The sequence below is a fragment of the Oculina patagonica genome, chromosome 12 (assembly GCF_052425735.1).
Source record: "Oculina patagonica isolate OP01 chromosome 12, crgOcupat, whole genome shotgun sequence".
Taxonomy (NCBI): Eukaryota; Metazoa; Cnidaria; class Anthozoa; order Scleractinia; family Oculinidae; genus Oculina; species Oculina patagonica.
In genome coordinates, this window is record NC_135769.1 from 1,407,971 (window position 1) to 1,422,140 (window position 14,170).

At 40.2% G+C, this 14,170-nt stretch overlaps 2 protein-coding genes across 2 annotated transcripts in view; both read left to right on the top strand.

Moving 5' to 3' along the window:
* The window catches only part of LOC144633775 (uncharacterized), a 145,107-nt gene that overhangs the window by 74,124 nt on the left and 56,813 nt on the right, over positions 1–14,170 (top strand). The gene's annotated exons all lie outside the window — the stretch shown is intronic.
* Positions 10,707–11,592, top strand: LOC144633791 (uncharacterized). Its single transcript, XM_078492666.1, has one exon. The coding sequence runs from the start codon at positions 10,749–10,751 to the stop codon at positions 11,496–11,498; it is 750 nt and encodes a 249-aa protein (XP_078348792.1). The 5' UTR covers positions 10,707–10,748; the 3' UTR covers positions 11,499–11,592.

Genomic DNA, 14,170 nt, shown 5'->3' on the forward strand with positions numbered 1-14,170 from the left:
TCTCCAAGATCTCGGCATCTAAAGGCTTCCCACACTTTTTGCGCGTGTGCATACTCTTCATCTGTTATGTGCTCGTCGTTAAGTTTGCTGTAAAACTTTTCTTTTTTTGGCAAACTTGTTTCTTTAAATCTTTCCCATGAATCTATGTATTCGTAAGGATAAATTCCCTTTTTGCAAAGAAGTTCAAAACATTTTTTTCTTTCTTTTAATTCTAAGATATCTTTTGTTATATTTAATGTCTCCTTCGGCGTATCTTCTACAAGTTTTTCAAGCTTTCCAAGTAAAAAGTTCAAAGTGTCAATAAACCTTAAACCCCCTAGTGAAAATGTGATGTATTTTTCCATGTTGTTTGCGATACACTTTACCTCTTTCTGTGCCTCTTTTGAAATCTTTGAAATTGCCTGCATTAAATGGTGCGCATCATAACCCCTTAAGTTGTGAAATGCAACTGGTATTTGAACTTTTTTTGGATTTATTCGCATTATTAAGTTACACACGTTGTGTGCGGCTCCTCGGAACTTGCCTGTTATGTGGCAATGGTCTTTTACCACATCCTTGTAGTTCGGCTGGATAAGCGGCTCTTGGCACGCTAAGCAGTTTTTTTGGTTTTTCGCGGCTACTTTGTGTGTTTCTTTTTCAAGCTTTTTTAGTTCATAATGGTACTCGGTATCTAGGCTTTTCTCTACTTCTTTCCTTCTGTAATAACATTTTTTGTGCAGCTGTCCAAAGTAATTAAGCTCCTCTTTATTCCCAATCCATACCGGCAAAGAGTCCAAAAAGTTTTGTCTCACCAACGCTTTTTCGCAGATGTGGCAGTTTTCGGCTTTTTTGAAGTTTACCCAGTCTTCTGGCGTCATCACAAGAGGTTTTGGCTTTGACAATTCAAATCTTATTTTCTTTTCTTCACTTAAAAGACAGTTCAAAAATACTTCAACGGCGTTTTCTCCTCTGTAAACCATTGGTTTTTCGTGTTTACCATCACTCCTTACAACTGTGTAAGCAAATCCGCATGCCTCGTGCTGTTCTGTTTTTTCTGTGTAACTTTTTGGCTTCAAGTCTTCCACTTCTTCACCACGATCTTTCTTTTTCTGGCGGTCCTCGGGCGTTTCTAGTTTACAGCGGTGCATCTTTCTTAACAATGCCTCAAAGTCGGCGTAGATCACAAAAGGCGCTTTCATTTGGTTTTGGTAGTTTTTGAAAGAAAGGGTGTTTTTTCCCTCCTCCGGCATTTCGATTCTTGTTGGAATGCCTTTAACGCCGTTGCAATATTTTTTGTGCTTTTCAAGCAAGTCTGCCCTTGTAAAACTTGTTAAGCACATCATGCAAAAGTGTTTTTTGTGTCTGTCTTTAGTTTGATCATGTAACAAAGCGCTTATTTTTTTTATAAAACAGTAGTGCTGTTTTAATCCTGACTCAATCAACATAAGGTTAATACGAGAAATGCTATTTTCTTTTTTGCTTGTTCTGAGAGGTATCACACATTCGTCTTTCAAGTCCCACCCAAGCACATTTATTGCAAGGTTGTTGTTTTGCGCCTCAAGCCTGTCAATCTGCTTTAGGGGCGTTGGAAAATCGATTCCATTGTAGTTAATGCCGTCGTTAACGGGATATTTGCTTGTTCTTTGAGGATCTTTGCCGTTTTCAGGTGGAAATAAAGCGGCTCTCAATGCCCATTTTAAACATTGGTTATCCCTGTTTTGCACGTTAATAATTGCTTTTTTGTTTGCCAATTTTGGGGGCAATGGCAAATAAGTTCCTCCTCGCAATGGCTGATAACGCGCAACATTGATGTACGCCCTTGTTATTCTTTCAATGGCCCACCCTGAGCCTCTCTCTGACCAAGCTTCGATTTCTCCCTTTGTTCTATCAATAAATTTGTCGAACTCTTTTTTTATTTCGTCTTTGTTGTTTTTTGAAAAAATTTGTGGCTCTCTTTCTCTAAAATAGTGCTCCATGCGTCGCGTGACTCCGTTTCTTTGTATCGAAAATTTTACTTCAAGTCCAAAGGTTGTTTTTATGTTTTTCAAGTCTTCAATTTCACTTACCAAAAGATCATAAAACTTTTTTTTGTTTTTTCTTGCAAAAATGTAAAGATCTTTGTTGTTCATGTCAGTTTCGGGTATGTCCATTTTCCATACTCGGAGCCAATCGTTAAAATCGGTGTTGGCCAGTAAAAAAGACAAATTTCTTTGCGGGTTTCTTTGAAATTCACGGAGGTTTTCCTCCATCATAGCTTGCAAAACTTCTGACGAATATCTTGCGGCAGCCATTTGGTGCATATACAAAGTAAAAAATATTTGTTCAATTGAAAAATAATTCTGGCGCGCCAGTTCTTTGGGGGTGTTGCAGAGAGGTAAGGGAAAAGGGTTGTGATTTGCCCTCACACACATGCATTTTACAGGAATTGGACGCAAACCGTGAAAAAGCGAGGCGAGACTGGCGAGCCGGCCGAGCCAGGCGAGCCCGAGCGTGTTTTTCACGGTTTGCGCCAATTCCTGTAAAATGCATGTGTGTTATGACGTACCATGAAAACCAAGTGGATATGTTTTAAATGATATCGACGCCTTTAAACGTCGAACATGGAAGCAAGAGCTAACTGATTTAATTGAAGAAGAGCTAAGAAGGCCACCGTAATAACTGTTATTTTTCAGTCTGGTCAATTAGTATGATTGTTGCACATGTGATAGCGTTTTTATAAATATTCTTGTATAGCCTTTTTTTATCTTTAGATTGTTTACTTAAATTTCTTAAACTTTTTTTTGTGTCACCAAATTAGTACATCATTAGTACGGGGTCCCCACATACAAGCGGTTTGACTGTTTGTATGTTCGAATATAAAGAACTGTATGTGGATGTCGAAGGCTTCCTATTATCGTAAAAATATTGCAAGTAATGTTATATCTACATTTAGGCTCAAATAAACGAAAACCTACCTTAATTGTTGTATTTTTGCGGCCCTACATGGCGAATTTGAGCGATCTAAAGGGTTTTGCGGCGTTGACAACGCAAAACTCTTCAAAAATAAAACAATCATCTGGATAACGGTAAGCACTTATGATTTGATACATAATTTACTAGATAAGATGAGCATTCGGTTGATTTTCAACTTTTTAGGGCACGTGTAAAAATGCTATTTCGGTACAAGGCCTGTAAACGATAACCGGTATGATTCTGTTCCTGCGGTAATTTACCGCCTATACAACAACAAGTTTTTCGCTACCAAAGTGCGGATTTCCTCTCACTTACATATTCTATCGAAACTGTCCAGATCTGAAAATAGCTTTTCCGTCAAATAACATGCAGGGTCACAATGACATGACTCACCAGCTTAAAGTGGCAAACGTCACGAACCCGGGGGGGGGGGGGGGGGCACTCAAAAAAGTTTTATACGGGGAGGCTCCGCCCCAAGCTCTTACCCCTTACCCTTTTATATACCATTTTGACAGAAACTGTACCCCTTTCGTATACCTTTTACTGAAAAAAGGTACCCCTTTCATATACCTAAAAGACGTGACATAGCCTTAGAACAGGACGTTTTCCTGTCATTTTTATGTAGCGCTTAATAAATTAAAATAATACAGCCATAAAGTGAGTCTGTTCGAAATATTTTAATTACAGGCCTTTTAAAAAACCTAAATGACGGATTTTCATACCCTTTCATATACATAAACTTGTGAAATCGCTACCCTTTTATATACCTGAAGCCTGAAAAAGGTACCCCTTTCGGGCGGAGCCTCCCCGTATAGGCCGTTATATGGAGCACCCCCCCCCCCCACCGGGGTCACTAATAGGCTAGGATGGTGCATATCTTAGAAAATTCACCTTAAAGGCATGCTAAAGTTGATGCTATACATAGCCTTGTAACGTAACGCGGATGATCTTTTGGCTCGTCCCAGCATTGTTTCGACAATGAGTTTCGAGTTGACCGTACCAAAAACTCGAACAACATTAATTGCTGAGTTTTCTTAAAGTAGTTCTAAACCTGCAACATGTTGGCGCAACAAAATGTTGGGTAGCAAATGTAATTACTTTAAAAGCAATTGGGAACCATCATACCGGTTCCCAGACCTGTCCTGTGGGGCCACGGAATGAGGAAGCGAAAAGTGTCACGAAGAGTAACAAGATCCACAAAGGGTTACAAAATACTTCCTTGTTAATCACAAGACGTCTGAAGTCGTTGTAAGTTCTGTTGCTTTCGAAGATGCTACAGAAATGACGCATATTTGGTTAGTTTCGCTAGGCTTGGCTTTTATTTCCTACATTTGCAGTGTCCATTCGCAAATGGGATGTCGTGACGATAGCCAGTGTCACGGTAGGAAATGTTGCCTTGGTCACTGCTCTTGGAGAAGGGTATGCCCGTGTATGAGAGACACTGACTGCTCATCTGGAGAGGCTTGTTTCCTCCCGGGTCATAGCTGCCGGACGATCGCGACCCAATCTCCTAAGACTACTGTCCACTCTTTATCCCCTGACACAAACTCTACACCGAATACTGCATCTTCTGGCAACTGTGTTCGGGACAGCGAATGCGAAGGAAGTTCAGTTTGCAAACATGGACAGTGCGTATACAATCACAGATCAGGAAATACGGTACAGAATACATGGAGCAGAAGTGAAACAACTGTAGTAGTAATCTGTTTCGTAGTATCAATATTTATTGTCACCCTGTATTTCTTGTGCAAGAGAGCTGTAAAACGACCTGTACTCGCGCCGCAAAATTCTCCAACGAGAGTAACAAGGGGAACTGCAACTCGCGCGGCTCATCAAGAAATGCAACCAGGGAGGGCAAGTGTGATCTTTGTTGATGAAGATGCCCTTCCTTTGCCTTTAGGTTCTCCGCCACCTTATCATTCACTGGAGTTCGAGCGACAACTAAATGAAATCGATGAACCACCGAGTTATGAGGACGCCGTCAGGGGTACGACAATACCAGCGGTAGCGTAGATCAATATTAAAGAAGAATGGATCTTCTTCACACCATCCTAACCTAGCCTAAAGTTATACGTGGATTAGCTTTGCTTGTCTGAAAGTCGTCGTTCCGATGCGCTATCTTCCCATTTACCACACTAACTTTGGAAATTTTCGTTGTATAATTTGCGCTCGTGTTGTTATAACTTTAGACACATTCTGCGCTCGTGTTACATTGGGTTACTAAAAGCTTTTCGTTTTAGCCAATCAGAACTGGATAATTTTTCAAGTGTATTTTGCTCCCTTTGATGGATGTAATTTACATTTAACTCGGCAGCTTTCCAGTTACTGCCATAAACGGGAAATGATACATCTTTTTGCCAAGAGGCAAGAAAGAAAAGCAAAGCAAAGCGAAGGGAAACAAAGCAAAGCGAAGCAAAGCAAAATGTAAAAAGTATTTTTCTTGAAAATAATATTCTAGTAATAAAAGATCATTTTAATTTTTTTAATAAAAGTCCTGATATAATAATTACTGGTTACTGCCTTCACAATGTCATACTGATATTTGATGTCAGACCCAGACAAATAAGATATATGGATGGACGTTATTTGATGTAAACAAAATGTGACCAAAGCGTTCTCGGTTGGTCACGCAAAATCACGGAAGTCGCGATATGTTAACAGCCACAGTTTAAGCCGTTGTACTGGCTGTTATTCTCCCAATAATTTTATATCAAGCTCCGCTTGCAATTCTTACAAGTATGCGCTTCAGCATGTTCAGATATGCTGACTAATTATTAGTCCAGTCCCTGAACTCTCTCTTCCGCGCGCCCTTTATAGGAGTTGAACCCAGGCGCGCACAATCTCGTTCCCAGAGTCCACGTTCCCCTCGGGAAAAGAGTACATCAAGCACCTAGAGTACATCAAGCAAGTAGAGTACATCAAGACAATAGAGTATAGTGTTAATTATTATATTGGGGACATAATAGTTCCCCATACATAACGTTCCTACCCAATCTCGTTTCTCGACCGCTGGTCAAGGGGAACGTGGACTCTGGGAAAGAGATTGAGGCGCGCAAAGAGAGAGTCCAGGACAACTTGCATGCGCATGCTCAGAACGAACCAACCAGAAACGAGGAGTGTGGCGTCATTTGCTTGGGACGCGCGCGCTTGGTTAAAAATGCTCGCTCAAATGACGAATTCAACTACGCGACCAAGCGCGCGAATAAATGCAAGAAAAAAAAACTGTGCTCATTTAATTTCAAAACCAATTCAATAAACAGCTACAAAACAAGGAATGGTTGACGGATAGCGATTTGTGTTTTGGCCGTTAGCTTTTAGTAGACACTGACTGGAAAACTAGGCTTTTTAAAGTTTTACCGGTGATCCAGCTTTAGTATTAAAAAATCCATGTGCGTGCCGCCAAGATAATTTTCGGCTTAGACTGGTTCACCCCTTCAGAAGACGTACTGCGTCAAGCAAAGTGGATACCATTGAGGCAAATGTACATCCGCAGGGTACTTTGTTTTGTCTTCAAATGTGTATCTGGAGGTGCTCCGGTCCAATTACAACACTTGTGGACGGAGCAGAAGACTAATTACAATCTTAGAAGGAAAAATTGCTTGTCAGTACCAAGACCAAAGACTGACTTTCTCAAAAAGTCGATCACTTATGAAGGGGCCACATTATGGAATTCTTTGAATAACGAGGCCCGCCTTAAAGAATCGTTGGCAAGTTTCAAGGGTGCTTTGAAAGTATTAGGGATTTAGTGGCTGTGTATTTTCGTTTGTTTGGAATGCTTAGTTTGTAGTCTTTATTTGTTATTTAAGGGTTTAGTTAGCTTCAATAGTAATTTGTAAACACGACCACATCAGCTATGCTGCAAAACATTTATCGTGTATAAATAAAAGCTTTTATTATTTATTATTATTTATTTACACGGTCGCGTAGTTAAACTCGTCATCTGAGCGCGCGCGTTTTCAAAAGTGCTGCCAAATATGGTTTTTCCCCCAATTTTGGGGGGAAAAAACTGGAAAAAATCCTGGACTCTCTCTTCGCGCGCCTGGGTTCAGCCCCTATATAGTTCAGGGACTGGACTAACTAATTATATGACGAATGTGAAGGAGCCTCGTTGGTCCGGAGCACTATACCTTACCGAGGCTCTGCTTTTTGCTTATTCAGAAAAGATAATTTTCGCTAAAAAAATGAGTTATGAACCAACCGCTGAAATGGGTGCAATATAGTAACGTTTGAATTAAGACCGTGTTATAAACCGTCAATGCATGGGTCATCTAAATCTTCAGAATTTACATCACATAACTGGATAAATTATTAAATAAAGAGAGCGGAGATGTTATTTTCGCGAGCTGTGCCGTGTGCTATCAGAGGTCTTTTTGGAGTCTTAATTAGTTGTATTAAAAACTCACTAAAATGGAAATCATGAAAATCGTATGCTCCTAAGCAGAAGATGGACGTTGTTTAAAGGCAACTAAGAACGTGACGGAAGCGACTTTATCAGGATCCGACACAGTTTTAAACTATCAGCGGTCTTTCGGAGTCTTAGTTGCATAAAAACGCACTAAAATAGAGAACGTGACGGAAGCGATTTTATTTGGTCACAGTTTGCGTGTTGTACAGTGGAACCCCGCTTTACGACACCCGCTTAATACGGACACCCCGCTATTGCGGACAGTTTCGTTGGTCCCGACGAAAACCTCATACATTTTCTCTTTAATTAACCCGCTTAATACGGACACCCGTTAATACAGACAATAATACGGACAACGGACACTTTTCCGTGTCTCGAGTGACAAACTGCCATACATTGTTAACCCCGCTTTACGGACACTATTTATCTGTGCACTGTAAATTTTTATTGTCGTGATTTTTTGCTTACTTCACCCTGGTCAAATAATGACATAATTCGACGAATTGAAACAATTTTATTACAAAGAGTAGCTTAATAGCGTGACTTGCAAAGGTTTTGTCGAATCTTCAGTCCACCTGGTTGTGTCGCAAGCTAAAAGCTTCCGTGCAAAATATAGTTACCGACTTTTACAAATGAGTTTGTAGAGTTTTAAGGTCACGGTCAGAGGTTCAGTTACAAAGGAAATTTTATAGAAAACGTTATGTTGGCGTTGAAATGCGTTTTATTTCTTGTATATAGTAAAGTTGCGACATTTTCAAATAATTCCACTGTTGTGTCAGGAGCCTGGTTGTGTTTATTAATATTTAGTTCGAGCGTCTGACTAGATGGTAAGGTTTTCGTAAAAAACTATTAATTTTAGTCAGAGAGTTCACAGTTTGTATTTTTTACAGTTACAGTACATAAACAAAGTATATAAACAAAGTTTTGTTGCCGTAAAAACGTTTGCCTTCGTCTTTGTGTCGATAAAACATGTATCCGCGACTTTTTTTTTTTTTTTTTTTTTTTTTTTTTTTTTGCTGCGTTTTTGGAAAGCAGTTCAAAACCTGCAACATGTTGCCGCAACAAAACTTTGGGTAGCACATTTAATTACTTTAAAAGCAATTGGGAATCGCTGATACTATCATTCCGGTCCGCAGAGCCGTCCTGTGGGGCCGCGGAATGAGGAAGCGAAATGTGTCACGAAGAAGCAAACAAAATCCATCAATAGTTATAGAACACTTCCTTGTTAATCACAAGACGTCTGAAGTCGTTGTAAGTTCTGTTGCTTTCGAAGATGCTACAGAAATGACGCATATTTGGTTAGTTTCGCTAGGCTTGGCTTTTATTTCCTACATTTGCAGTGTCCATTCGCAAATGGGATGTCGTGACGATAGCCAGTGTCACGGTAGGAAATGTTGCCTTGGTCACTGCAGTTGGAGAAGGGTCTGCCCGTGTATGAGAGACACTGACTGCTCATCTGGAGAGGCTTGTTTCTTCCCAAGTCATAGCTGCCGGACGATCGCGACCCAATCTCCTAAGACTACTGTCCACTCTTTATCCCCTGAGACTATCTCTACACCGAATACTGCATCTTCTGGCAACTGTGTTCGGGACAGCGAATGCGAAGGAAGTTCAGTTTGCAAACACGGACAGTGTGAAGACAATAACAGATCAGGAAATACGGTACAGAAGACATTTAGCAGAAGTGAAGCGACTGTAGCAGTTATCTGTTTCGTAGTAGCAATATTTATTGTCACCATGTATTGCTTGTTCAAGAGAGCTGTAAAACGACCTGTACTCGCGCCGCAAAATTCTCCAACGAGAGTAACAAGGGGAGCTGCAACTCGCGCGACTCATCAAGAAATGCAACCAGGGAGTGCAAGTGTGATCTTTGTTGATGAAGATGCTCTTCCTTTGCCTTTAGGTTCTCCGCCACCTTATAATTCACTGGAGTTCGAGCGACAACTAAATGAAATCGATGAACCACCGAGTTATGAAGACGCCGTCAGGGGTACCACAATGCCACCAGTAGCGTAGATCAATAAAGAAGAATGGATACACATCACGCTATCCCAGCGAAGCGTTGTGTAACGTTATACCACGGATTAGCCTTGTTTGTCTGCAAGACACCGGCGGTTAGAGGCTGACTTTTTTCTCTTTATCCGAAGTGCTATCTACTCATTTACTGCACTAACTAACTTCGGAAATTTTCGTTGTATGCGCCCGTGTTGTAATAACTTTAGATGTAGTTTTTCTGCGCTTGTGTTACATGGAGTTACATACTATCCAATCAGAACTGGATCATTTTTCAGGTGTATTTTGCTTCCGTATTTCCTTTGATGGACGTAATTTACATTTAACTCAGCAATTTTCCAGTTTTAGAGTGAATTGTTGTTTTTTTTTGTTTTTTTTTAAAAAAGGATTAAAATACTGTCATATTACACGGGAAGTGATACATCATTTTTGCCAAGAATCAAGAAAGAAAAGCAAAGTAAAGCAAATTATAAAAAAAGTATTTTTCTTGAAAATAATTTTATAGTATAAAAGTAAATTCATTCTCAATTTTTAATAAAAGTCTTGATATTATAATTGTTGGTAACTGTCTTTTCAATGTCATAATGATATGTGATGTGATCCCGATTACCAGAACCAGACTAACAAGATGGACATTATTTGAAGCAAACAAAACGTGACGGAACCGTTCTCATTTGGTCACGCAAAATCACCGACACGATATTTAGCAGCCACAGTTTAAGCAGTTGTACTGGCTAGTTGTCTTTCAATCTTTTTTGTACTCATTCCCCGCTTGCAACTCTAACAAGTATACGCTGACTAATTATACGATGAATGTGAAGGAGCTTCGTCGGTCCGAAGCGTCTATACCTTACCGAGACTCTGCTATTTGCTTATTCAGAAAAGATAATTTCCGCCAAAAAATTGTATAGGACTTGTAAATCAACTGCAGGAAGGGCCAGTGCAGTTTGGTAACGTTTGAATTTAGACCGTGCTATAAACCGTCAATATCAATGCATGGGTCATCTAAATCTAAATTTACATAGATTACTGGACCGACCGAAGCGACCGAGTTATTAAATGAGAGGACACTGAGGTTATTTTCGTAAGCCGGCTGTGAGTTGACATGTTTTATGCTTTCAGAGTAAAACTATCTAAAATGTAAATTGACCTTTTTTTTCGCGAAACGTCATCTGCTTAATAAAGAACTGAGTTTGGCGCGGAGCTGAATAGGGGCCTGGGAACAAGGAAACGACCAAGTACAGAGTAATAAGATCTGACAAGGGGTCTTACTTCCTTATTGCTTACATGGTAACACGAACAGTAAATAAGTTCGAACCACGGGTTATAAGCTTCCTTATTGATCACGAGACGTGTGTGTTCGTTTATTGTGGTTGTTTTCAAACGAAGCTACACTGCGATGATGAATACCTGGTCGCTTTCGCTTGCTTTGCTCGTAATTTGCTGCTGCATTTTCAGTGTCCATTCTAAAGAATGCGACAATGATAAGCAGTGCTGGCACTATGGGAGATGCTGCGCTGGGCACTGTATTTGGCATCATTTATGTGCCTGTGTAAACGACAAGGATTGTAAATCTACAGAGAAATGCATCACTCGAGGACCGATTCGTTACTGTAAGCCGACAGAAGAACCATCCTATTACCCGCCTACCTATACAAGCCATCCGTTCAACTGGTGGCACGATCATGATACGCATCCAACCTCGAAAACCGAAAAGCCCCACACGTACAAAAAAGAGACACACAAAACTGCTCACTCGTCATGGCGTCACGGAAGCAAGGTAATTTTGATTTCTTGTCTCCTCGCTGCAGTCGCAGTTATTCCATGCATCTATTACGTGCTGAAGAAGACCAGAAAGCGACCTGCTAGTACAAGCGTCACTGCTGTAGTTCTGTCACCACAAGCTACTCAGACAGGAATGGCAGGGGCAGCGGTGACTTCAGCTCGTGCGAATGTTCTTGAAATGCAACCAGGAAGTGCCATTGGCGCAACGGCGATGGAAGGAGAAGCAGGCCCGTGCCCTTTCAAGGCTCCTGGTGCTCTTCCAAATTACTATTCACTGGAATTCGAGCGACAGGAGAAAGAAAAAGATGAACCACCGCCAAGTTATGACGACGCTGTCAAGCCAGCCGTGGTGCCCCTGGAGTGAGTTTATGGAGTTGTCCAGACCAGAACAAAGCAAAGATCAGTGGAACACAGCAGTAACTTTAAAGTGAAAATTTAGCAAGACACTTTCTGAGATTTTTTTTTTTTTTTTTGAGATTTTTTTTTTTTAATAGTAGTGTTATAGTTAATCTTGTTCGTATTTTAAACAGTTTTGAGTCACAAAATGTAAAGATCTGTTTTTAACCTATCTTGCCTTTAGATGTCTGTCAGACATCTTTGAGGATAAGAAACTTGAACTGCAAGTCAGGTTTAATTGCTTATGTTTCTTTATTTTGACTTACAGGGCTGTCGACAAGCTAGTATTGAAAATTAGTAAATATTTAGGTATTGACTACGCTAACTCAGAACTGACGCTTACAGACGGATGTTAACAACATACTGCCCCATACAATTGCAAATGACTCGAAAATGACTGCTTATTTACAGCCTTAAATAAGCCAATAGACGGTGGACTTACTAACATAATTGACCTCGACTGGACACAAGGGAACAAAGTATCACTAAGGGACGGACCATTATTTTTTTGGAGGGGGGGGGGGGGATGAAAAATATTGAAAAAAATTGTTTGCAGGGCCTGAAAAGACAAAATAAATTGTTTGCAAACGCGATATGTATAAAAAAAATAGTAAGAATTTCGAAAAAAAATGTTTGCAGCGGTGCATAAACTAAAAAAAAAGTTTGCAGAGGAAAATTTTTCATCCCCCCTCCAAGAAAATAATGGACCGTCCCTAATTAGCTAAGTGGATAGTTGACAACTAGCCAATCACCGTTTGAATTTTTGCATAATAAAAACCAATCACATTGCGATAAAACTGACCAATCAGATCAACAGCAAGCAAATTGTTTCAGATTCAGTTTCTCAGAAACTGAAACAATCAGAAATACAAGGCTTACATTATACGGAAATAAAATGGGGCAGATTTAATGTGTATTATTTCGACACTGAAGTAGAACGGATCTTCTGCGTGGCCAGAGCCAAAGCTTTTTACCGTAGTACCGGCCTTCAAAATGTTTTATTCCCATTTCGAGTAAGTTCTAATACGTGTACTGGTAACGTCTAACCAGTCGGGCTTTCAACTCAGAGAGACTCGGAAGAGAAAACAGCGGGCTGCGCTGTAGTTTTTCGTGCATTTTGTGACTCTTCAGTGCATTTAAAACGTTTTTAAATTTGTACAATCTGACAAACTGTCAGACCTTGCTTTTTGTATTTTAATCAAAACAGATTTAGATCTAACAAAACACAGCACATCATTAGCTGCTGTCATAAACGGCAAACGAAATATCATTTATTCAGGAAATGCTAAGACAGAGATAACAATTAATTGTTCGATTGTTTATCATAAAAGTATTTACTTTGGCTTGTAAAGTTTATGTACATTATTTATGTACATTTAAGTGTGTTGTATCACTGCTTGTATTTTTAGTTTTAGGGCCGGGCATGTAGAAACAGTAGCCTTTAATAAAAGCTTTGATTTACTAGTTAACGTCTTTAATAATGCTTTTTGTCTTTGCAAAGATCTCAAGCTTAAAACTCAATGACACGAATCTTAACAGGGTTTTCATAATTTTCATAAACAACAGATGGATATTGTTTGAAGTGAAAATAGCGTTAAAGTGATTTCAGTTGCCCTGGCAGCAGATACAGCCGCCCACTCTCCCCGAAAAAAAAGGCTAGCAGCAGACAGATTTTTACTCATTAGCTTTAAACAGTTTTCAAATATTTGCCTTCAAATAATTCGACCCCTGTAGCTGTTTACAAAATAAGATAAGACTCCCTATCGCCTTTGAAATCTTCCACAATAACATGACCTTGAGCATGTACCGGAAATCTGTCACTTTTAAAATGAGCTCTTGCCTCACGCTTGATAAACATTTTATTCCCGAGTTCCTCATTCGTCGTTGGATGTGTTCCTTATGCTTTTGTCTGTATGTGTTTTCACTTTTACACCCTTCATTCTTATCACAGCAACAATCACCAATTCTACTGCAAAGTCATGTTCTGAAGATCACGATTGCCTCCCTTCAGGGGGGAGAAAATGCTGTCTCGACAAGTGTTCTGCGAGAAAATATTGTGGAAACCATTGTACTCACAACGGAGACTGTGACATTTCGAAGCAGGAAAACTGCACTGGCAACAGATGCTCGACAGGAGTGAGGACTTTAAAACCCGGGAATTGCCGAAATAGTTACGGATGCGATAACCTGACCGAGATTTGCAAGCATGGAGTGTGTAAGAGAATCAAAGGGGTAAGTGGTTCTACGGACATCCCTAAATCGGACAGTGGTACGGACACGGGGAGTAGGAATTCACTGACAGTTCCTCTTGTAGCCACTATTGTTCCAGCGTTCATTGTGTTAGCTTTGATTTTTGGCGTGTGCTTTGCGAACTACAAAATTCGCGCACTTGGAAACAGCGCTCACATGCGTGATCAGGGGAACATTCAACTGGATCACCAACAAGGTGAAATGCAGACCACCAACAGTGCTGTGACATCATCACAAACGCCTTGTCCGTTACCAAGTGCACCACCCCTCCCCCCTTATGACACATTTGGTGGAGGGACCCCTCTATCGCAAGCTCCACGGTCTTACGTGGGGGGAGGTACAAGTGTTTGAACTTTGATTTAAAACTTGTTTACTGAAACAACACACGAA

Coding starts and splice junctions, on each gene's coding strand:
- LOC144633791 (XM_078492666.1), top strand. CDS start 10,749: ATGATGAATACCTGGTCGCTTTCGCTTGCTTTGCTCGTAATTTGCTGC.